Genomic DNA, 23,421 nt, shown 5'->3' on the forward strand with positions numbered 1-23,421 from the left:
CCACTTTCCAACTTGATTTTATTACCCAGCTTTATTAGTCCCTTATTTCCTGCACGTCTTTTCATTCTGTCTTTCTCTGGCACACACATCACGGTTCACAAATCAACTATACTGACCATCAACTTCTAGCTAGCCTGCATCTCCCCTGCTCTGGACTAATAAGCTGTCTTTGCTTCTTGTCAAATGCTTTTGGGAAAAGTTACACCACCCAGATTGATGGCCATAGAAATCTATGGTTTTCGATGTCAAGTGGACCCTTCGCACTGCCAATTTTTCCTATTCCAGGTCACTTTTTACCTTCCATTCACTAGAGTAGCCATTCAAACATTTATGGCTCTTCTGAATTCTCTTCATTCATTTTGAGCACTTCTGCTTTCTAGGAAAAACAAGTGACCCTTCATCTTGCCCCAAAATTTAAAGATGTCTTTTTATGTGAGTTGTCTTTTACTTTTACCAGTCTTCCTATTAATGGTCTTGGATAGCATAACTTTATCTTCAGGAAACTCGCTGCATCAAATAGAACTTTCTTTTTCTTCTTTCTCCGTAACTACAGTGTTTTTCCCTCTTAAAATGATTCAAAGAATAGATGAGACTCACTGTCCGTGCTTCTTTATCTCACTTCATGTTATTTCAGTCTGCCATCTGTCCTCCCCGCTTCCCCCAGATTATTGACAGAGATGACTTAATTGTTGGTGATCCAAACAAAATGTCTGTAGCTTATAAAATAGGGTTTTATTTTTATGTAGTTGTGTTATATTAACTGTAATGTTAAATTGCTGTTAATCTGTATTTCAGAATTTGGAAGGACTTAAAGTGTGGCTGGCCCATATTTTTTATACCTGGCTAGGAAATTTTATTTATTTTTTTTATTTTTGAAATTTTATTTTATTTTTTTTACTTTATAAAGTTTCATATTTTTTTAACATATGCAATTTTTTTCCATCATTTACAATACAGTAGTTACAGTGACACTCCAAACAGAAAAGCAAAGTAAAAATCAAAACACCAACTTGTTTCATGTAATTAGACTTATACAGAAATTAGAAGGTTAAGTAACAACTAGTTAATCACCTAATTTCACAGCTCTCTGAAGTGGCAATCGTTATATAGCAGCTTATCTATGATACATTCAAGATACATGATACAATTTATTACTTGTTCATAAGCTACAACACAGCCTGCTTAATACCTTTCCTTAAATTCCACCTCTATACTACAATATGCTTGAGGTCCATGCAAAAAAGTAGCTACCTTATAAGAAAATTATTTTTGGAGTCAGGCCAAACTGGTTTTGAATTCTGACTCTCCCATTGCTTACAGTTAAAATGACCTTAGGGAAATAATATAACATCTCTGAGCCTTAGCTGACTCATCTGTAAAAGGAGATCATAACATATATCTTTCTCACTAGATTATAAAGAAAGTGCTTATTAATAAGCCCCATAGCGAGTAGTCATGAGTATGAGTTTCTTTTGGCTGGTCACACTTCCCAGGCCACCCAGAAGTATTAAAAGTAGAATTCAGAAGCAGAGAACTGTGGACTTTTTAATGTTTCCAAAGTGTTCTCATGACCTTTTATCCTCAGTAGACTCTTAAGTGTGTGGTGGGCCACTGAGAAAGGAAATCATCAAAGCTTAAGAAACCTATCAAAGCTTAAAATTCCCATAGCTACAAACGAACTTTAGCATTTTGACTTTTTTATTATGTGTTTTGATAATTTTTTTAACTATTCCTATGTACGTGAGATTCTGTTTACAGACATCTTGATTCTGTTTTAATAACTATATTAATATTTTAGATTGGATATAATATCCTGATTTAACTATTTTTTTTTAATGTTTTTATTTATTTTTGATACAGAGAGAGACAGAGCATGGGAGGGGGAGGGGCAGAGAGAGAAGGAGACACAGAACTGGAAGCAGGCTCCAGGCTCTGAGCTGTCATCACAGAGCCTGACAACGGGGCTCGAACCCACGAACGTGAGATCTGACCTGAGCTGAAGTTGGAGGCTTAGCCGACTGAGCCACCCAGGCGCCCCAACTATTTTCTTATTGGAAATTTAAATTCTTAATTTCTTAAGAAGTTAAAATTTCCTAACTTTTTTGTCAAAGGCTATAATCTTGATAGAGCTTTTTTCTTTCTGCTTTTTTAAGGTTTTTTTTTTTAATGTTTGTTTATTTTTGAGAGAGACCGAGATAGAGTGGAAATGGGGGTGGGGCAGAGAGAGAGGGAGACACAGAATTGCAAGCAGGCTCCAGGCTCTGAGCTGCCAGCACAGAGCCTGACATAGGGCTTGACCTCACAAACCATGAAATCATGACCTGAGCCGAAGTTAGATGCTTAACTGACCAAGCCACCCAGGTGCCCCTATACTTACTTATTTTTAGAGACCATGTGTGCACAATAGGGGAGGACTGGGGTAGGGAGGGGAGAATCCCAAGTAGGCTCCAGTTTTCATGCCGTGAGCGCAGCAGAGCCCCATTGCAGGGCCCAAAGTCACAAACCATGAGATCATGACCTGAACTGAAACCAGTAGTCAGAAGCTTAACGCACTAAGCTACCCAGGCGCCCCATCTCTTTTTTCCTTTTTTTGCACTATTTCTTTTGGATAACTTACTTTAAACTTAGTATGTTTTACATTTTAAACATTATGCTCTCTTTTCTTAAGATAGTACAAATAAATGTGGGTTCATTGTGAAAATGTCACACTATTTAGAAATAAAGTAAATGATTAATTTTATTCCTTTTTAGCCTATTCAGCTTTCTCTCCAAAGATACCAGTTTCTTGTAGATCTTTCCTAGATAGTCTGTTTATACAAGTAATTACATGGGTAATCTCATTTTTAACTTAAATGGAAACTCAAATGCTCTGTGTTTTGCATGTTTTTGTTTCATTTTAACTGTATCATAATTTATGTTTAACCAAGCCCTAAATGATGGACATTTAGATTGTTTACAGTTTTTGTTACTGCATCAAGGCACATTAGTCTTTAAGAATTGGAAATGTTTATTAGCATATTCAGGATAAATTCTTAGGGGAGAAATCGCTTTTTTTTTTTTTTTTTTTTTTTTTGGTTTCTAGTTCTTTTTCTAACCACTATTGACAAGCTTCCTTATCCTCACTGAGATTCGATCCAGCAGATCACAGGCATGAGTATAAAGGACTTGGGATATAGATGCGGAATACTAGTCATTCAACAAGGGCACACATCACAGAATATGGTCTGAGATAGGACTGGCAGGGGTGGTTGGCTCTTTGGTATTACTCATATACAAAAGGTCATTAAGATTTCTTAAAAATGCTTAAGATCTTTAGATCTTTGTTTCATGAATTTCTCTCTTTATAGATTGATTCCTGTGTTAGTGAATGGCATGAAGTACTCAGACATAGATATTATCCTACTTAAGGTAAGGAAACTTTCCTGATAAATAGGGAATCTTGTTTCTCTTGACATAGAGAATCTTTGAATTTGACTAATAGAGCGTGTATTTAAAATAGACCCAGTGTAAATGTTTTCTGTTACGTATAATATGCTACAGAGTGCAGAGAAGCAAATGATCAGTTTGGGTGACAACTTATTCCAACTTCATTGGAACCAGATGGTGACACTAATAGAGAAGTTTCCTGTTGATTCAAATTATTTGTAGTTAATTTTAAAATATATTGAATATGATCTGAGTCTTATTCAAGTACTCTAGATTATACCAGCTGATGGGAGGCAATATTATAATGCAGTTAAAAGTGCCTAATACCTGACATGTGTTACATGATAGTTCCTTCTCCCCTTCACAAAGAACTATTTTCTGCACCGGAGAGTGGCTCTTAATGAAGAGGTATACTTCAAAACAGGTGCACGAACCCGTCTCTCCTTAGTCTGGTTCTTTTACGCATGTACATGTTATAAGCTTATAGTGATATTTGAATATTACCAAAATTTTTCTTAAAAACAACAGGGTGATGTTGAAGAAGATGAAACAATTCCTGATAGTGAACAAGATATAAGGCCACGTTTTCATCGATCAAGGACGGTGGCTCAGCAGCATGATGAAGATGGAATTGAAGAGGAAGATGACGATGATGATGAAATTGATGATGATGATACAATTTCTGACTGGAATCTAAGTAAGTCAGAGGGAAGAGTACAGTTGCCTGCTTTGATAGCAACTTCACTGAGAAATCATACACATACCGTACAGTGCCCTCATTAAAGAGTACAGTTCAGTCATTGAATATATTCACCGAGTTATGCAACCATCACCACAGTACATTTTGGAATGTTTACACCAACCCAAAAATAACCCTGTTCTTATTAGAGTTCGCTTCCCATTTTCTTCCAGTTCCCCATCTCAAAGCAACCTCCAATCTCTATTCTGTCCCTCTGGAATTGCCAATTTTGGACAGTTCCTATAAATGGAATCATACAATATGTGGTCCTTCATGACTGCCGCCTTTCACTTAGCATGTTTTCATTATTTGTCCATGTTACGGCATGTATGAATACTTCATTTCTTTTTAATGTGGAAAAATAATCCATTTGTGTGTATTTGCGACAGGCCAGTTATCCATTCATCACTTGATGGACGTTTTGTTTCTCGCTCGTGGCTCTTAGGAGTAATGATGCTATGAACGTTTATGTGAAGTGTGTGTGCGGACATATGTTTTCACTTGTGGATACAGACAGAGTGTGATTACTGGGTCATATGGTATATCTTTGCGTATAACCTTTTGAGGAACTACCAGACTGTTATCCACAGTGGCCTTATCATTTACTTTCTTACCACCGTTATCTTAAGGTTACCATTTCTCCATATGCTTGCCAACATTTGTTGTCTTTTTTATTATAGCTGTTGTAGTAGGTGCGATTATGCTTCTTAAAGACTTCTTACCTCACACTGCCTGTTTTTCAAAAGTCTGTACGTTTTATTTGACATCAAAAATAAAGTAGGAACCCTGGCCACAAGCTTTTCCTGTTTCCTTAACATAAACTTATTTTTTGTGATAATTTGTTGATTATCAAGGATAATACTAAAATAATGTAAATTGCTTTGTAATTCCCAAAATTACAAATGAAGTTTTAAAAAATCTCTTGTTAATTTTCAGACTTAGCTGCAAATCCAAATCCTCTGTTGAGCCAGCATTCTGCCCCACACTCTGATGAAGTGAGGAACCTAAACACTTGTGTTTTGTTTTTGTTTGTGTGTTGGTCCTTAAAGCTTCATGCTCTACTTCAAGGTTTCTCAACCTCTGCATGGTTGATGTTTTGCCACATGATTCTTAGTTGTGGCTGTTGTGTACATTGTAGAACATCAAGCAGCACCGACCCACACACACACAGTTGTGATTACCACCAGTGTCACCAGACATTGCCCATTGTCTCCTGGGAAGCAAAAATTATCCCTGGTTAAGAACTACTGCTATAATTCAGAGTGTTGGGATTTCTAAGTTAAGTCCATAAACCATCAGACTGAATTGTGTAATTCATTTGGTTAAACAATGCTAATTCCTCTGTTGCCCATTTAGTTTTCTGTAACAGTTCTTAGCGTGCCCAATGTGGCCAGCACTAGGCCAAGGACTTGGCATGCGTATCCCATTTAATCTTTACACAGCCTTAGGTCAGTAAGAAAACCACAAAAAGAGAAACTTGCCCAAGGTTGGTTAACATAGCTAGTAATAATGGCACATTTAATCTTGGACCCCGTATCTCCCACAGCAAGAGAGCATGAGGTTTTTACTGCGGCCACAAATTACAGTAGTTTCCTGTAATCCATGAGGGGATATGTTCCAAGACCCCTCATGGGTGTCTAAAATCACAGATAGTACCGAATCCTCTATGTACTGTTTTTGTTTGTTTTGTGTGTACATACGTACATACATACATACATTCCTCTGATAAAGTTTAATGTATAAATTAGACACCAAAAGAGATTAACAACAATAATAGTAAAATAGGAGAGTTATATGGGGGGCCCGGGTGGCTCAGTTGGTTCAGCATCTGACTTCAGCTCAGGTCATGATCTTGTGGTTTGTGGGTTTTGTGAGTTCCAGCCCCAGGTCGGGCTCTGTGCTGATAGCTTAGAGCTTGAAGCCTGCCTCGGATTCTGTGTCTCCCTCTCTCTCTGCGCCTCCCCTGCTTGTGTGTTCTCTTTCTCAAAAGTTAAACATTAAAAATTAAAAAAAAAAAACCTCAGAGCTTTCAGACTGCACTTAACTGAGGGTAACTGAAATCATGGAATACAAAATGGCACAATGAGGGGCTAGTCTGCCTCCTCCCAGTATATCTCTGTAGGCTGGGGGCAGGATGGATTCAAATTATAGTGTAGATTGCTTTACAAAAATAATAATGTTCATTGCTTTGGGGAGAAGGAACTACTCTTCACATTCCACCCATTTTATATCCTTCCAGCAGTTTTTCCATCCCATGTGGGGAGAACATGTATATCTTTTTCTAGAGAAGAGGTTGACTTTCCAGCAGTGAAATGAAATTGATTTTGTGTACTCTGTTGGTTCTTTTCCATATATCATATAACTCCTTCTATATCAGTACACAAAGATTTCATTCTTTCATAGCAGTATAATACTCATTTACATGGCTCTGGCATGTAGTATAACTGAGACCCTTACTGATGTTTAAGGTGTTACTTCTGGCCAGTTTAACAGCCTTTTTTTTAGAAAAGGATTTTACTGCTGTTTAACAGTTTGTGATGAACTATTTAGTATGCCTAATCACATTGGGAAAAAATGTTTATACTTAATGTTATTGTTTTCTTTTGATTATTGTGTTAAATGAAATCTGAATTGATACATAGTTCCTTGGCTAATAGTTCTTTGGAGAGAATGCTTTTCAACATATTTTATGCATCATGCACTGGTGACTTGTTCAGATTTATTTGCCTAACCTCCTGCTAAGTCATTATGTATTTGATTCTGAATGATCTACCACTGAGAATGTTAAGTAGAAATAATAAATGTACACATTTTGCTGCAGGTTAGTTTGCTAACTTTTAGTCTTAAGAAAGCATTTCTTGTATATAGGGACCAACTACCTCCTATTTAATTGAATTTTCTGAAAGTGTAGATATGTGACTATAAAGTGTTGTGCATGTAACAAATACTCATGATAACAGAATTTAATGTAAAATTTTTTAATTAAATATTTCTTTAGGAAAATGTTCTGCTGCTGCCCTAGATGTTCTTGCAAATGTGTATCGTGATGAGCTTTTGCCACATATTTTGCCCCTTTTGAAAGAATTACTTTTTCATCATGAATGGGTTGTTAAAGAATCCGGCATCTTGGTTTTAGGAGCAATTGCTGAAGGTAAGTCTATGTCAACTGAACTGTGAAGTCCTTAATAGGCCCTAATACAGATGGGCCACTTTAAAGAACAAGTTATTACCTTGAACAGTGAACTATTATTAGACAGCCATTGGCTTATTTCTAACCCCACCAAAATAGTTTGCAAATGCTTTTGTTACAATAAAGGGAACAGAATGAGAGGACTGATATCAGAAGCATCCCTGTTGCTAGAAAAATAATTTTCTCCATAGGTAAGTGTAAGAAACATGGTAGGAGAGTCCCCTTGTTCTCTATGAAGGGTTGTTTTAATCAAATGTTAGCACTTTCTGCAAGATTTGTTACTTTTTTTTTTCCAGGTTGCATGCAAGGCATGATTCCATACTTGCCTGAGCTCATTCCTCACCTTATTCAGTGCCTCTCTGATAAAAAGGCTCTTGTGCGTTCAATAACGTGCTGGACTCTGAGCCGCTATGCACACTGGGTAGTCAGCCAGCCCCCCGACACGTACCTGAAGCCATTAATGACAGAATTGCTAAAGCGAATCCTGGACAGCAACAAGAGAGTACAAGAAGCTGCCTGCAGGTGGGACAGATCCATTATAGTGCTCGTTGTGGGGCACTGGGGTGGGCACCTCAGAGAGAAATTAATTTTCAACTTCATGATGGAATGTTGATATTAAACCATCAGTGGAGCTTTTGTTATCTATAGTTTTTACCTGATGGTTTTGCAAATTCAAATGTAAGTCAACTAGACCTCATTCTTTGCCAGTTCTTCAACACATTTTTTTCTCAGTGGCTGTAATAACAGTAGAATACTTTTTCACACTAATTCTCAGAGACAACCTAGAGTGGTGATGATGGGGGTCTTGGTCTTGAAGGAGTAACAGAGTTTGAGTAGATGCACATCATTAGTTTAAAGGCAGGCAGCTCCATAGAAAGTCCTACGGTGACCTGTCCTCCATCACTTAGTGAATCTGCCCCAGTAGCTATTCTCTTGGTGGTGTTCGGAGCTCTCTGTGTTTCTATATCAGATCAGTTAGTTTCACTACTATAAATGTTCCATTTTTCTGGGACAAACGTTTGTGTTCTAAAAAGGTCTGACGTATTTATAGGTCTTAACTTTTTAATTAGAATTTCTTTACTGTTGCCTTTGTTTATAAGAAGAAACAGTTACTGAAAAAGAGGAGCGTACATTTAAGTGGAGTTGGACTTTACCAGATGTGAAGCAGAAACACCTGGAAGATATCTATAATTCTTAGTAAGATGAAAGAAAGTTGAACCAAAGGGACTTAGGTGATAAAGAGCACTTTTTTTTTTCTTTTAGTGGGGATACAGATTATATTTGCTTTCCTGCAAACATGATCTGTATTTTTTTAAACTCTCTACTAATTGTTGTGCATATATCAAGTGCTGGGCTTACATTCCCTGCATCTTTAAACTTAGAGGCTAGTACAGAATACTAAATAACTATGTAATTATAATTCCTGACAAGTGCTGTAAGGGAAATACATAAATAGTTCACAATTTAGACAGGGCTTTCACTGACAAATGTCTTAAGCTTACCATTTTAGGAAATCCCTGAGTGATAGAATAGAAGATAATATAAACTTTAATTTTAGAAATGAAGAGCCAGGTGTACCTTAGAGTCCAGATAAATTTAGGTCTAAATTGAAGTAACTACTCAGACTCTGAAGTTTTTTCCTTTCTTGTACATTTGTGTTAATAGATAAGCCATACATAAGGTAAATTTGTAATAACAAACACTATGCATTCTGATATATAATGTAGAACTGAGACCAACATTTTTAAGCTTTGTGAAGGAAAAGTTGGCAAAAATAATCCATATATTTAAAATGTACAGTGGTATGACTTGATAGAGCTATACATTATAGGACAGTAACTAAGATCAAGGTAATTAACACATCTATCACCTCAGGTGGTTGACAAAATAAGTCTTTTTGTGTGGCGAGAATGGTTAAGGTTTATGCTCAGCAACTTTCAGATAGACAACACTGTACTATTAAATACAGTCCCCATGCAGTATATTGGGTTGGAAGTTATTCCTGTAACTGAAAATTTGTGCCCTTTGATCACCTGCATCGTCCCATTTCCCCTCTCCTGCTAAGAGGAACATTTAAGAGGTCAGGACACTTTGCGGATACCTCTCTGTTAAAAATGTTTCTGTCGTTTTGTGACTCTTCGTATGTAATCTGAAGGGTAGGTACAAGTTACTTTAACATTTTTAATTCTGATTTCATTAATCTGGAGCAGTCACTAGAAATTTAAGCTCCCTGAGAATGGGGACATTGTTTTATTCATGGCTGTATTCACCAAATGACTAAATAAATAATAAATACCAGATAAATTTATTGAATGTCTGAATATAAGAACCAATGACAGTTTTAGGTTTTACTAGTGAAGCATGTGCCCATAGGTGATAACCTCTTTGAAGTGAAAAGATATGGGGAAGAAACAATAAAAATAAGCCCCTGGTGTGCTGAGGTAAGGAGATAGGCATGTAAAATGTAAATGGATACTGTATAAACTGTAGACTTAGTTTCCTATCTCTATTACAAACATTCCTTTTCTACAACAGCAATCATCTTTCTCTCTTTTTTAACTGTAGTGCCTTTGCTACCCTCGAAGAGGAGGCTTGTACAGAACTTGTTCCTTACCTTGCTTATATACTTGATACCCTGGTCTTCGCGTTTAGTAAATACCAGCATAAGAACCTGCTCATTCTTTATGATGCTATAGGAACTTTAGCAGATTCAGTAGGACATCATTTAAACAAACCAGTGAGTATCTGTGGTTAACTATTAAGAAAAAAAATATCTGGCATAGTTTAAATCAGTAGGTTAACCTATATTTGGAATGAAAATGTTCGGGGAGATGTGACTTAGTGTAAAGTTTTTTTAAAAAAGAAAAGGGATAAAGGTTTTATACTGGAATTTCAGCTTGTACTTTATTCCAAGTATTTTTTTATATCCACCACTTCATAAATGTAGCTTTAGTGTACCACATCTAAACATCTTTGTTCTCTTGCTGGAACTTACAGGTATGGGGAATATATACTAAGGCAAAACAACCGGAATTTGGATAAGTTAAAAATACTAAGTAGTTGTATAGAACAAGTATGTTTGGCTAAGAATCCAAACCGTTTCTAGCAGTGTTATGATGAAGATGATGGAATTGAATTTGCTTAGGTAGGATTAAAATAGTAGAATTTTATTATAGCTCAAAATTCCCAGCAGAAGAATAGATTACATGTTTATGATCACTGTATGAGAAGTATTAAGAAATTGTGTTTGTAAGTTATACTTAAAACTTGGTGCAAACACTTGGTTTGTGGGTTTGCTTTGATGTTTTGTTTTGTGTGCCAGGAAATGGGGAGTATTTTTCTGAATGTCTTAGACCCTTTAGAATCTGCACCCCTTGTTTACATGATTACTATTGTTTATTTAGTATTTCGTTTATGGATTCTAATGTTTAAATAAAGACATTTGAATGACTGAATTTTTTTTTTTTTTTTTTTTTTTTACAAATGTCCCCATTAGTTTACCTGTCAATTATAACATGTTGTACAGCAAGAGCCATATTATATGTTGCAAGCCCCGAGACTAAAAAAATTCAGAAAACGTAAAGAAATTATCCCTGATTATGATCAAATAATTTTTTTGTAGTAGTATATTTGTATGCATTTTACTTTAAGGATAGAAGATGACTTAAAAATAGAATAAGATTATATAAGTTAAAAGATACAGCAGAAATAAAAGTTTTAAAGGTGCTAAGTGGAGCAGACAAGTCTTAAAAGGCATTCTGTAATGATTTTACACAATTACTCTAAATGGATTTTAATTTTCATAGACCCAAAATGGACTTGTTGACATATGATAGTGGAGCTTTATGTGTTTTTCATCATTATAAACAGGAATACATTCAGATGCTAATGCCTCCACTGATCCAGAAATGGAACATGTTAAAGGATGAAGATAAAGATCTCTTCCCTTTACTAGAGGTATGCTAAGCTGGTAACCTGTAGTCACTCTAATCGTAGTGTGTGTTATCACAAACACATGTCTAATTATGAAGTGTGAGTATGTATGATAAGTGAAATGTTAATAAATTTACATTCTGAACCATTTCTGTTAAAATGCTGAATAAATATGTAACTGCTCTTACTTTAATTATGGTACAACCGTACTAAGAAATACTTTAAATAGAAAAACCATAATGGATGTGTTAGGCCTTTTTTTTTTTTATGGTAGATACAGGATTTTATTACATATATATTTACATATATATATGTGTATATATATTACATATATGTATATTACATATAACATATTATATGTGTTATATATTGTATATGCACACATATACTCAAACTTATATGTGAAGTAGCATTGGGACTTGGTGCTAAATCGAGGGACTTCATATCCTTTCTGTCCAGCTTGAGGTTTGATTTTTTTTTTTTTTTTTGAGGAACCCTCCCCTTACCAACAGCAAACTAAACGGCAGTGGGTGGCATCCAAAGGAGAGGTTTGAAAAGATAACCTGCTATTATAGAATAGTAGAGCAGGGTCATAAATGCCTAGAATTTTACTGAGTACACTCTTAAAGCATTTATCATAATTTTATAATGCCCAGAAATTTACTTCTGTACTTTATTCTTTCTAGTGCCTATCTTCAGTTGCCACAGCCCTGCAGTCTGGTTTCCTTCCATACTGTGAACCTGTGTACCAGCGTTGTGTGAACCTAGTACAGAAGACTCTTGCGCAAGCCATGGTATTGTTAAAAAATCATTATATCTGTCCTTCTGGCATCATAAATCTTGTTCTAGGATAAGCATAATGTATACCCATTTTTTTCATGTAATTGATTCACAGTAAGTCTTTTAAATCTTTTGTCTAATTTCAGCTGAACAATGCTCAACCAGATCAGTATGAGGCTCCGGATAAAGATTTTATGATAGTGGCTCTTGATTTACTCAGTGGCCTGGCTGAAGGACTTGGAGGAAACATTGAGCAGCTGGTAGCCCGCAGTAACATTCTAACACTAATGTATCAATGCATGCAGGTGAGACTCAGTAAATAAAAATTAATTAAGACCTGATTCTCTGTGTTACCTTGGGGTTAATTTCTTCTTATTCCTTGTAGGATAAAATGCCAGAAGTTCGACAGAGTTCCTTCGCCCTCTTAGGTGACCTGACAAAAGCTTGCTTTCAGCATGTTAAGCCTTGTATAGGTATGAATATTTTCTACTACTGTGATGATTCTTAACAATTAGTTATACATCAGCTGTGTTTTTGTATTATTAAACTGAAAGGTCATGGAATCCCAACATTTATAACTGTTCATTTTACTGGTTAAAAGTGCTCTGAGTGAAACAGGTGGGATGGGAAACCGTTGCTCCTTTGAATTGATGATCGCCACAGCAGCTCATTAGGTCCATGTGACTGGAGAAAAGCTGGAAAAGTATTACTTTAGTATAAAGCACATGCCACCTGTGAAGCCTTGGCATTGTATGCTAGTTAATGTATAATTTTTAAAAGCCTCTTTTTGGGTTAGAGGTAACCAAAAATAGTAACAATCAGGTTTTCTCTTGATAAAACCTATACTTTCTTGGATATCCTATGGAACTTTTTGTACAATTTACGTTAAAAGTAAATAATGATTTTTGTTTTAGAAGGATAGCATTTGTCTTAGCGCTTTGTGATTATAATAAAGGATTCCTTGAATAACTATGAATTGTTATCAAAATCATGGATTAAATGGGTTTTGGGTTTTCTTTCATTTCTGTATCCCACTGTTTTGAATAATAGTTGTTGATGATAAACTTTGGTGTTTTTTTGGTTGTTTTTTGTTTTGGGCGGGGTTTGCTTCGGCCCCCCCCTGCCCCCCAGTTTTATGGAGATATAATTGGCATATAACATTGTGTAATGTTAAGGTGTATGCATAATGATTTGGTATAGGTATATATTGCAAAATCACAGTAAGTGTAGTTAACACCCGTCATCTTAGTATAGTTAAAGACTTTTTTTTCTTAACTTAGATCTCTTAAGATCTGCTCTCTCAGCAATTGGAAGTTTGTACCCTTGAACCAGCTTTGTCCGATTCCCAGTTGTGCTTTTGAATAACAACTATATTTCTGAACTTCGAATAGTACTAATTCTGTATTAAACCCTCAAGTTGAAGCCTAACTACTCTAAATGAAAGTGTAATGAAGTCTTGTTTTTTGGAAAGCTTGTTCTACAGATTTTTACCACCTGATTTAGTTTATAGGAATTTGAACTTGTATGAAAGGTTTCATTGATTTTATAGACGATGTGTATCTTCTTCAAGAGTTACACCATGTCTAGCTATCTCCCTCTCTCTATGGTATCAGCTATGATTTTATAGGTTAGGGTTTCTCAAGCAGGGGCAATTTTGACACCTATAACCCCACCCCCACCCCAAACATTTGGTAGTGTCTAGAGACATTTTGTTTAACACGGGGCCGGGGTGGGGGTGGGGAGGGATGTCACTCATATCTGGTAGGTAGAGGCAAATGATGTTGGTAATCATCATGCAATTCATGATACAGTGCTCTGCCCCACACCAGACCCTGACCCCTGCCACCACCTTCTGCCCCCCTGCCCACGACAGAATGAATGATCTGGACCAAATGATTGGCACTGCTGAAATTTAGAAACTCTGGCTTAAATCTGTTAATTTTGGGGGGGGTTCAAAAAAAAATCTTCGTTTAATAATGAGAATACATATATCCTTTTTCATACTGGTATATTTATTACCAAGAGATACAAACCATATAGGGGAGGCAGGATAATTACTTGATTCTTTCTCTTTGTTTACCAGTTTTCAAAATAGTGAATTGATTCCCAGCATCTTCTACAGGTATCTATAATGTGTTTCAGAGTTTAGTTTTTGTTTGTGTTTGGTTCTTTTTTTGAGTGTCAGTATGAATTCAGTGATGCTCAGTTGTCCTACCACTGGCGGTGGGAGCTTCATCAGATGGGCTCCAAAGTCCTTCCTGGTAGGACAAAATAGTCCAGGCTTGTTTTGTACATTTCCTGCCTTCGGCTTGCAATGAGATGTTACTCTGACAGCCCTCATTTCTTTTAAGTGGAAAATGATATTTAGAGACTAAAACCTGAGCACTAAGGCAAAAGTTACTTTAAAAGCCCAAACAATTGATGTTGGAAAAAAAAATTTTTTTTTTTTTTAAATTTTCTCAGTCTCATGACAAGAGAGATTTCTGGACCAACTCTTTTTAATAATATCTCAAATAGACCAAAACTTGTTTCCTGATCTACTTCATAGAAATTTCAATGCCCCATTCACTTTCTTAAAATGAATATTCTCCAGATCTTTTAAAGAATTGCTGTTTCTTGCCTGGATTTCAGTTTCCACCTAGTAGATTTCCTTTAAGGACAATACACTACTGTTGAGAAGTTTACTACATAGTTGTTAAAAAATTTTTTTTTCTAGCTGATTTCATGCCTATATTGGGAACCAACCTAAATCCAGAATTCATTTCAGTCTGCAATAATGCCACATGGGCAATTGGAGAAATCTCCATTCAAATGGGTAAGATCTTTTTCCCCTTTAACAGTACTGTGTAAATTGTTAGATGCTTTAGTACTATATTTAAAATTGCCTTTTCTTTATAATTTAAATGCATTTTTATATACATATATTTATTGTTAACTTGTGTCACAGTTAATGGAGGGAGCGAAGTATTTTACATTGATATTTCAACATTCAAATTTTTCTTTTTTGTTTTCTCTTTTGGGGATGATTTAGGTATAGAGATGCAGCCTTATATTCCTATGGTGTTGCACCAGCTTGTAGAAATCATTAACAGACCCAACACACCAAAGACGTTGTTAGAGAATACAGGTACCATATGACTGAACTGTTATGGTGAAGAGAAAATAACTTGCTTTTAAGGTTAAGATGCGTAGAGAAACCAAAGCAAAGCTAGCTCTAGAAGTCCAGCTTATTAATAAGAGCTATTTTAGATTCTCAGTAATGATATGTACTGTTTTAACTGTATTCCGTAACCAGTTTTCAGAGACTTTCAAAAACCCTTCTCTCCTATTCTTTGTGTTTTAATAATACTCCCTAAAATGGACCCCAGCTAAAATAACTTACTGAACAATAAGAATTTTAATTTTACATTAATTCAGAAAGCAATTGGCAGCTGGGAAGTACTTTTCTTTTAATCTGTAAAAATGTGGCCCAAAATACCCTTCAGTGTAATGGCTAATTGGTTAACAGTGGCATGTATATTTTGTATTTTTGTATTTTATTGTATACTTTCCTTCAAATTGAGAACTTAGGCAGTACCTTGTAGGAGTTTTATTCAGGAGGCTTGTTTCTCTTTTGCATTTATAGAGAGCATGTTGATATTAAAGAATACCTTCCATACTATAGAACACATTTCAGGGTGGATTTTTTCCCCCTGCCCAATTTTTGCTAATAGTGATAAAAGGTATAAATTTTATTTTTAATCAGGCCCATCTTTTTCTTTTATATGCCTACGATAATTTCAATAAATCTACTCATAGCCAGTGAGGGTTTTACCGGACAAAGATTAACATAAGGTTTTCAAAATAAGGAAATTTGTTTTCAAAGGCATTTTATTTTTTTAATTAGAGAAAGTTAATACTTTAATGTAATGAAAATCGATATGTTTATTGGTATGGAAGGAAATCTTTTAATTATGAAACAATTATATAGCTGTTTGGCTGTATGGGTACTGTTTATATTATAAAGTGAATTAGATTTTCTTGCTGTAAAGTACAAAAATCTATGTATTAGGATGGTTATGAAATTTTGTCAGGTTTTTATCTTTAGAATGCAGTACCTATACATGACATTCAGATTTGGAACACTTACCATTATAAAATTATTATTGAACCTAAAGAAACTTCCTATTTATTTTTAAATGTGAATGCATAACTGCAAATAAATGTTGAATGTAATGTATATTAAAGTTTCTTGTGGGATATCAGCTTGTTAATTTGTTACAGTTCCTTTAACAAATTGGCTTTATTATAAGTTTATATTCTAAGTATGATTCTACTCTGAGTAAATCCAGAAGTAGTTGATAATGCTCATCAAGTTGATAAATAGGAGATTCATTGGATTCATTTTATTACGAATGGCTGCAGAAAATGTTTCCATTATTCCTTATCCAAAGGACAAGGGCTAATTATTAAAATAAAATCATTGTCAATGGCTGATGTCAATAGATTGTAGCAAATTAACTACCATTTTCTTAATATTTCATAAAGCCAATTCCTTAGTGTGTGCAGTTATTTGCTCTTTTTCCAATTAGTATATCCTACACTGAACTTTCTCAATGGACCATCATCTGCTTTATCGCATGTTTCATTGGATTGTTCATACTTGCCTGTTAATGAGAATGTTGCATAGTTTGTGTCTTTTGAACATAGGTTTTCTTTCTCTTGCTTCATATGAATCTGCTGGATTTTAGTATTATCTGTGTAGTTTGCTTCAAGTAATCCTTAAACATTTTTCTTTACCCCGCCCCCACCCTTTTTTTATGAAAGGTTAACCTGTAAGTTTTTGAGAGAACACCATTAAAGCACCGTATGGTTTGTTTTCTGTTTGTATTTTTTTTTCCCGTTGTGTATAAATGTATTTATATGTATGTACCTTTGAATTGCAGAATGCAGTTCTGAGTTGCACTTCTTTTAGCTCTTCGTAAGTTTAAGGACTTCCTGAATTTTGATGGTGAATATGTTTGAGTAATTCCCACTTCGAAAATTTTTTTAAGTAAAATATTAGTATGTAATCAGTATAATGTCTTATCTATTTTGTGCTATTGCCTTTTGTAGCAAAGACAGATTGTTTATTCTTTTCGTCCACATGTCACCTCATTACAGTGGACTGTAAATGTCCTTCCTGTCCAATATGGTTTGAAAACAGTGGGCCATCATCTGAGTTGTTACCCTCATCACCATCAGAGGTTTATTGGGATGGGATTTGACACTGCACAGCAGTTTTCCAGTCCTTCATTCAGTGCACACTGCAAAACCTGAAATTTGACCATTGATTTGATATCAGGCAATATGGCAATTTGATCTCGGTCCACTGGTTTGTTTTAGAAATATTAACAGACAAAAAAATCTACCTAAATTGTGACTAAATTCCTAGATGATTTTCAGAGATTGGAAATCACTTAAAATGACATAGAGAAGTAAAGACATTTTAACTGTTTTAACTTCTGAGAACTGTGTTTGAATAAACAATTCAGAAATGTAATCTTTGACATTTACTAATATTTCTTGGGGGAAAAACATTTCATTAAATTTTGAAATTTTAACTGGTTTTGAATGGAAAATCTCTAAATCCATCCATTTAATCGCTCATCTTTTTATTAACAGAATATCTTCACACTTGACTGAGCGAGAAAAGCAATTCATCATGGTTTTTGGTGTTCTCTCAATCTTTAAAGTTTTTTTTAATTCCTTTTGTTTTCCTTTTTCCAAGAGTATGCCATATATGTTGCTGCCCCTTATTTTAGGGGGTGGTAATAAACAGCACTGGTGAAATCTTATGTTTATTATCATACACAAATTCTGTTGGTTTCTGTTTCTGAGTTATTTGTTGTTTTTTCTTTATTTTTTCTCCTTCCCCCTCATTTGCTCATGTCTTGGTTGGCGTTTGGTGGTGTATAACCGTGATTGCGTTACCTTAGCAATAACAATTGGTCGTCTTGGTTACGTTTGTCCTCAAGAGGTGGCCCCCATGCTACAGCAGTTTATAAGACCCTGGTGTGTATTATTCAATCTTTTTTTTTAATTCATTTTTCTTCACTCTTTCTTTCTCTTTCTATCTCACTTTTAGATATATTTTCAGTTGGTTACAAAAATCACAATCCTTAATCATTGCCAACCATGTGACTAATCTTGTCCTATCAGGTTTGTGAGGTTTTTCAGTAGCATCGTCATGTATATTTATTTTATGTTGTGGCTAACGACTAATTGATGCATGGGATAAGATTGTCACATGCTTGCTGTGTTAAAAAGCTTGATTATACATGAGAAGCATTTAAATATCCACCAGTAAAATAAAGATGCATGCAAATTCTATATAAATTTAGGTTTTTGCATTGTTTCTTTTTTAGAATTAATTTGAAAACTTGGATTGCTAATAGAAATACATGTTTAAAACTACATTATGTATAAAAACCTTATTTGCTTGTTATTTTAAAGATAAACATCTACTCCATAAGTTGTATAATAATAGTTTATATTATGGCAGTATATCCTATGTTCTGCTTCTTTCAATTGATAGTCTTTCAATAAAAGTCATTTTTAGTAGTGTTTAATGGAATACAAGTCATATTTCAGTTTTAAAAATTTATAATTTACTCTTGGCTCAACTTCCTTAATAGTTAAATGGGAGATTAAAAACCAACTGCCCATTTTCTAGATGCAATTTATTATAAGAAAATGTAAATTTTGAGGTTTCCACTATACTGAGGTTAGATGGGCCCAACATGCAGGAAGTATGAGAAACTTTATGAAAATTCTTTGAATATAAACATTACACTGTGCTGCTTATTCCATTAAATACTGTCCATTAGTATTGTGATTAAACCTGCTTTTTACTTAAATGCTAAACTCAATTCTATAATTTAATAGGTGCACCTCTCTGAGAAACATAAGGGACAATGAGGAAAAGGATTCAGCATTTCGTGGGATTTGTACCATGATCAGTGTGAATCCCAGTGGAGTAATCCAAGTAAGATGTTCACAAAGATTTTAACTTTTAATATTCTGAATAATGAAACTTTTTAAAGGGTCAACTGTTTCAACACTTTAAATCAGGAAAATATCCCATATATTACGTATTTTTAAAAAAGATACTAAATTGTTTTTAGGATCTATATTAGTATCTTGAAATGATAATGCTTATTTATGATTTTCCTAAATCATTTTTTATTGTGAAATAAAAAAATTGGGATAAGTTAGGTTACTCTTTCTGTTATTTAGATTTAAACTTAGAAATTCAGTAGTGAACAAAAGAGAATAGTGAATTAGCCATTGAAACTGCTTTAACTTGAAGAGCTTATAATGTATTCATCTTTATTTTGTTTGTCTTAGTTTTATACAATATTTAGACATTTTTAACATTTAAAATTATTTGGCAAAAGTACCAAAAGTATGAGTCTGATAACGCCTGGATACAAGTGTCAGTTTGTAAGACACAAAACAGGAACATGTTGATTGACGCCATGTGTGTGAGATCAGTAAAATGCAGGCTGTGGAATTCTAGGTTAAGTATCTCAGGTTCCTCAACAGATGAATTGTAAGGAAAAGAAAGTACGGGAAGGGTTTTGAAGAAAATATCCTTTCATTTCCAAGAAATACATGCTTCATCAAACAATAACTTAGTATTAAAACAAGCCTGTAGTTTTGGGAATGGTTCCTACTTGCAGAATAGCCTCTTGGCATTAAGTTTCTTCTTCTTTTTTTTCCTTAATACTTAAGAACCTTATTATGTTCTCTTAAATGTGTTTTAGAGTGATATGATGTTATACTATATAAGAAAGATTTTAGGATTTTACTGTTTTTGTTTGGCTTTAAATTCACATTTTAAGACCTTGAAAGTAACACATATGTATGTGGCCATTAAATCACTCCCAATTTAAGAGCTGATAGAAATCTTTGCTTTTTACATTCTTTATTTGGATGTGGTCAAAAGAAAATATCTTAACTTTTACTTTTTACGTTTAAATTTTTAATAAATTCTAAATGTCTATTTATATTTTTAACAACAGACTTTGATATTTGGAAGACAAGGAATCAATTTTAATAAACCATGATCCTCAGGCACGTGGAATTTTATTTGCCTAAGTATGTGTTTTATGCACATGCTTCAGTCAGTACATTTTGAAATTTAAGGAAGTGCCCTGAATTTAATAGCAGAATTTTAAATAGTTGACATCAGAACATAAGCAGTATCTTAAATGCTGTATATAAAACTGCTATTTAAGTATGCTGGTCAAGATTGAAAAATACTTAAACATTTAAAGCCTCTACCTTTTATCGCCTTGTTTTTGTAGTGAGCATAACCCCCAATTATCTTTCAAGTAATAGCGCATTGGACATTTTGTTCTTTTTTGCTTGGTTCGGGTTATGTTGGATTAGGTACTACATAATTAGTTTTCCATCGAACTTTTTGTCATTTTGTTTTAAGTTTCAATCTGAAGTTTAGATCTGTTAAATCCTATACTTCCAAGCTTGTTTGGCTTCTACTTAGTTAGCTAGCTTTAAGTTATTTCTAGGCCAGTTAGAACTATATGATTACTGAATTTATGTATTTCCCCCCCCCTTTTTAAGGTTATTTATTTATTTTGAGAGAGAGATGGAAAGAATCCTAAGCAGGCTCCACACTGTCCAGGCAGAGCCTGATGTGGGACTCTTCATGGTTCCGATTTATATACTTCTTTAATTCATTGAATGGAAGTTTTTAAAATTGGTGTTCATCAGTCCATTGTTGATGTTCATTACACCGGAGTTTTATGATATGAAATATAATACAAAAAGGCATTATTAAATTCCATATAAACAGAATGAGTAGAGGTTCCTTTATGGTGGAAGAATAGGGACACCCATTAAGTAATCCTTTATAATTCCTTATCATAGTTCTTTTTTTTTTAAACTGTTTTTGAATTAGGATTCAATTGTGTAGGTATGTTTTGCTGTGTGTGACAAATAAGATGTATTTCCTGCCTATTACAGGATTTTATATTTTTTTGTGATGCTGTTGCATCGTGGATTAACCCAAAAGATGATCTGAGAGACATGTTCTGTAAGGTAAGGTCACTAAAAAGTCTTTATGATGCTTATCTTGGAACTGTTACAATCCTGGTTGGAAAGTTTAAATTACTTTTACATTTCATATGAAACTTTAGACACTTTGGATCAGTGTTGGTAGCCTACAGAGCCTTGAGTCTTGGCAAAAGAGTTGGCTTGATCTTTTCTTGAGGTACAGCGAGGACTCAGTAGAGTACACACTTCAAAAATCTTTTCTGAAATGGTACCACTGATACATGTCCCATTATCTCACCTGTACAAAATAGCGTTATGTTTTCACAGACGACAGATTTGGAGAATAAACTGTTGAACAAAGTAAATTCTAAGTGATCTCCACAGGGATTAAACCTGTGTAGTTCTTTGTTTTAGTAATGTCCGTTTGGATTAACTCCAGTCAGTACTCAACCATTAACAAAGTAAGAAACCCAGTGTTACACATTTGGATCACCTAATATTGAAATTCGTTATCCATGAATCCAAAGATTTGTGTATTTTGAATTTGAAAAAACTTAATATGCCCTAGAAATTTTATCCCTTGATTGAGTTCTTTACTTTTTTGTATTAGATCAGAGTTTGCTTAGTGTACAGGTCACTTGATGAATTTGGTCTAAACTTTTCAAAGCCAGGTTTAGCATATATTATGAGGTGCCTTTACTTTTTTATTATTATTTTTTTAATGTTTAATTGTGAAAGCAACACACACACAGGGAATGGGGAATGAGCAGGGAGAGAGAGAGAGACAGAATCTAAAGTAGGCTCCAGGCTCTGAGCTGTCAGCACAAAGCCCAACGTGGGGCTTGAACTCAAACCGTGAGATTGTGACCTGAGCCGAAGTTGGACACTTAACTGACTGAGCCACCGAGGCACTCCTATTATGAGGTATTTTTAGACAGGACATAACAACAAAGCTTCAGAATCACTGCTTTAAAATGGATAAAATTTTAGTAAAGTCCATGTATTTCATTTCAGAAGCTATGCAGATTGGCATTTTTCTCTTGTTCTTGATTAAATTAATGATTTTTTTTTCCTCCCCTACTTTTTGCAGATCCTTCATGGATTTAAAAATCAAGTTGGGGATGAAAATTGGAGGCGTTTTTCTGACCAGTTTCCGCTTCCCTTAAAAGAGCGTCTTGCAGCTTTTTATGGTGTTTAATCTCATACACTTAAGCTGCAGTCCCATAATTAGGGGTAAGTTGTAAGAAGTTTGAGTTTTTCAGGGTGAAGAAACTTAGGTCTTCAATCTAAAATTACTGAATGAAATTAAAGCTGTTATGTTTTTCTACAGAGGTTGAGTAAAATAGTCTCATGCTATATTAGACATGAAATTTAAAATCCTTAAGGCTAGAGAATGGTTGTGTTTTTTTTTTTTTTAACTGGCAAGCATGGGGTAAAACAAATGCATTTTTCTACTTTGAATCCTGAGTAGAAGGAAATCGAATGCTAGTTAGATTACTCAACACACTTAATTAAACTTAACTTTTAAAATTTTTTGCCCTATAGTGAGTCTCCCCAATTCACTTTGGCAGGGGAGAAGTGATTTTGAAGCATGAATTTTTCATCTGTGGTGTATCGAGGACTTCTCTGGTTGTGAGCTTTAGGGAAAAGCCCACTAGAATTGGAACTAGTTTTGGGCTCAGTAGATATGAATATTTAATATTCCTTTTTAAGGCTATATTTTATGGAGCACTTGCCTTGTGACCAGCACTGTTTTAAAATGGACAATGGAAGAGGGTATTTCGCTTTGGGGTGGTAGAGGGGTGAGTCCATTTGGACTCTTGTTCCTCGAGTTTTTCTATACTTAGGTAGAACTAATAATCCTGATCTCTTAGCTTCAGTTCCTTCAATGAGTTCTTTTGAAGATTAAATAGTAAACTACATGTGATGCCAGAACTTCGTATATATTGCTTAACACACTGAGTCAGCCCAATAAATGTTAGGAATATTCTAAGACAAAGTATGACATAATTATTCATTACTAATCAGATAAAAGTGGATCATTATCTTTTTTCCTGCCTTTTTTATAATCTTCCCTTTTATCAGAGGCAGAGAAAAGGTGTTGCATGTACGTCTCCAAAAATGGGCTATTCAGCCTCTATGAATTCATATCTGTCTTTATAAATGTCCAGTGTTTGGTACAAGTGGTTAGTAGATTTTTATTGTGAAAAGACCACTATCAGGCATTGGTTATAGTCTCCTAAGAAGCTGTTTTTATTTCTCAATGTGCTTACATTAAAACTGCTAGTGTCTTCAATAAGAAAATCATGAGGTC

General features: G+C 34.6%; 1 protein-coding gene across 3 annotated transcripts in view; it reads left to right on the plus strand.

The window, feature by feature from the left end:
- The window catches only part of TNPO1 (transportin 1), a 91,433-nt gene that overhangs the window by 61,216 nt on the left and 6,796 nt on the right, over positions 1-23,421 (plus strand). For 2 of the 3 annotated variants that reach the window (XM_029942420.1, XM_029942421.1), the window contains exons 10-24: positions 3,348-3,408; positions 3,955-4,123; positions 7,164-7,316; positions 7,652-7,877; positions 9,921-10,092; positions 11,226-11,312; positions 11,975-12,082; positions 12,215-12,373; positions 12,454-12,541; positions 14,785-14,883; positions 15,100-15,195; positions 18,026-18,101; positions 18,975-19,074; positions 21,078-21,152; positions 22,198-22,340. In XM_029942420.1, coding sequence (XP_029798280.1) covers positions 3,348-3,408; positions 3,955-4,123; positions 7,164-7,316; positions 7,652-7,877; positions 9,921-10,092; positions 11,226-11,312; positions 11,975-12,082; positions 12,215-12,373; positions 12,454-12,541; positions 14,785-14,883; positions 15,100-15,195; positions 18,026-18,101; positions 18,975-19,074; positions 21,078-21,152; positions 22,198-22,305 — 1,777 coding nt within the window. In that variant the 3' untranslated portion in view covers positions 22,306-22,340. The remainder of the gene's footprint in view (positions 1-3,347; positions 3,409-3,954; positions 4,124-7,163; positions 7,317-7,651; positions 7,878-9,920; positions 10,093-11,225; positions 11,313-11,974; positions 12,083-12,214; positions 12,374-12,453; positions 12,542-14,784; positions 14,884-15,099; positions 15,196-18,025; positions 18,102-18,974; positions 19,075-21,077; positions 21,153-22,197; positions 22,341-23,421) is intronic. The other variant, XM_029942422.1, reaches the window with a different exon arrangement.

The sequence above is a fragment of the Suricata suricatta genome, chromosome 6, assembly GCF_006229205.1.
Source record: "Suricata suricatta isolate VVHF042 chromosome 6, meerkat_22Aug2017_6uvM2_HiC, whole genome shotgun sequence".
Taxonomy (NCBI): Eukaryota; Metazoa; Chordata; class Mammalia; order Carnivora; family Herpestidae; genus Suricata; species Suricata suricatta.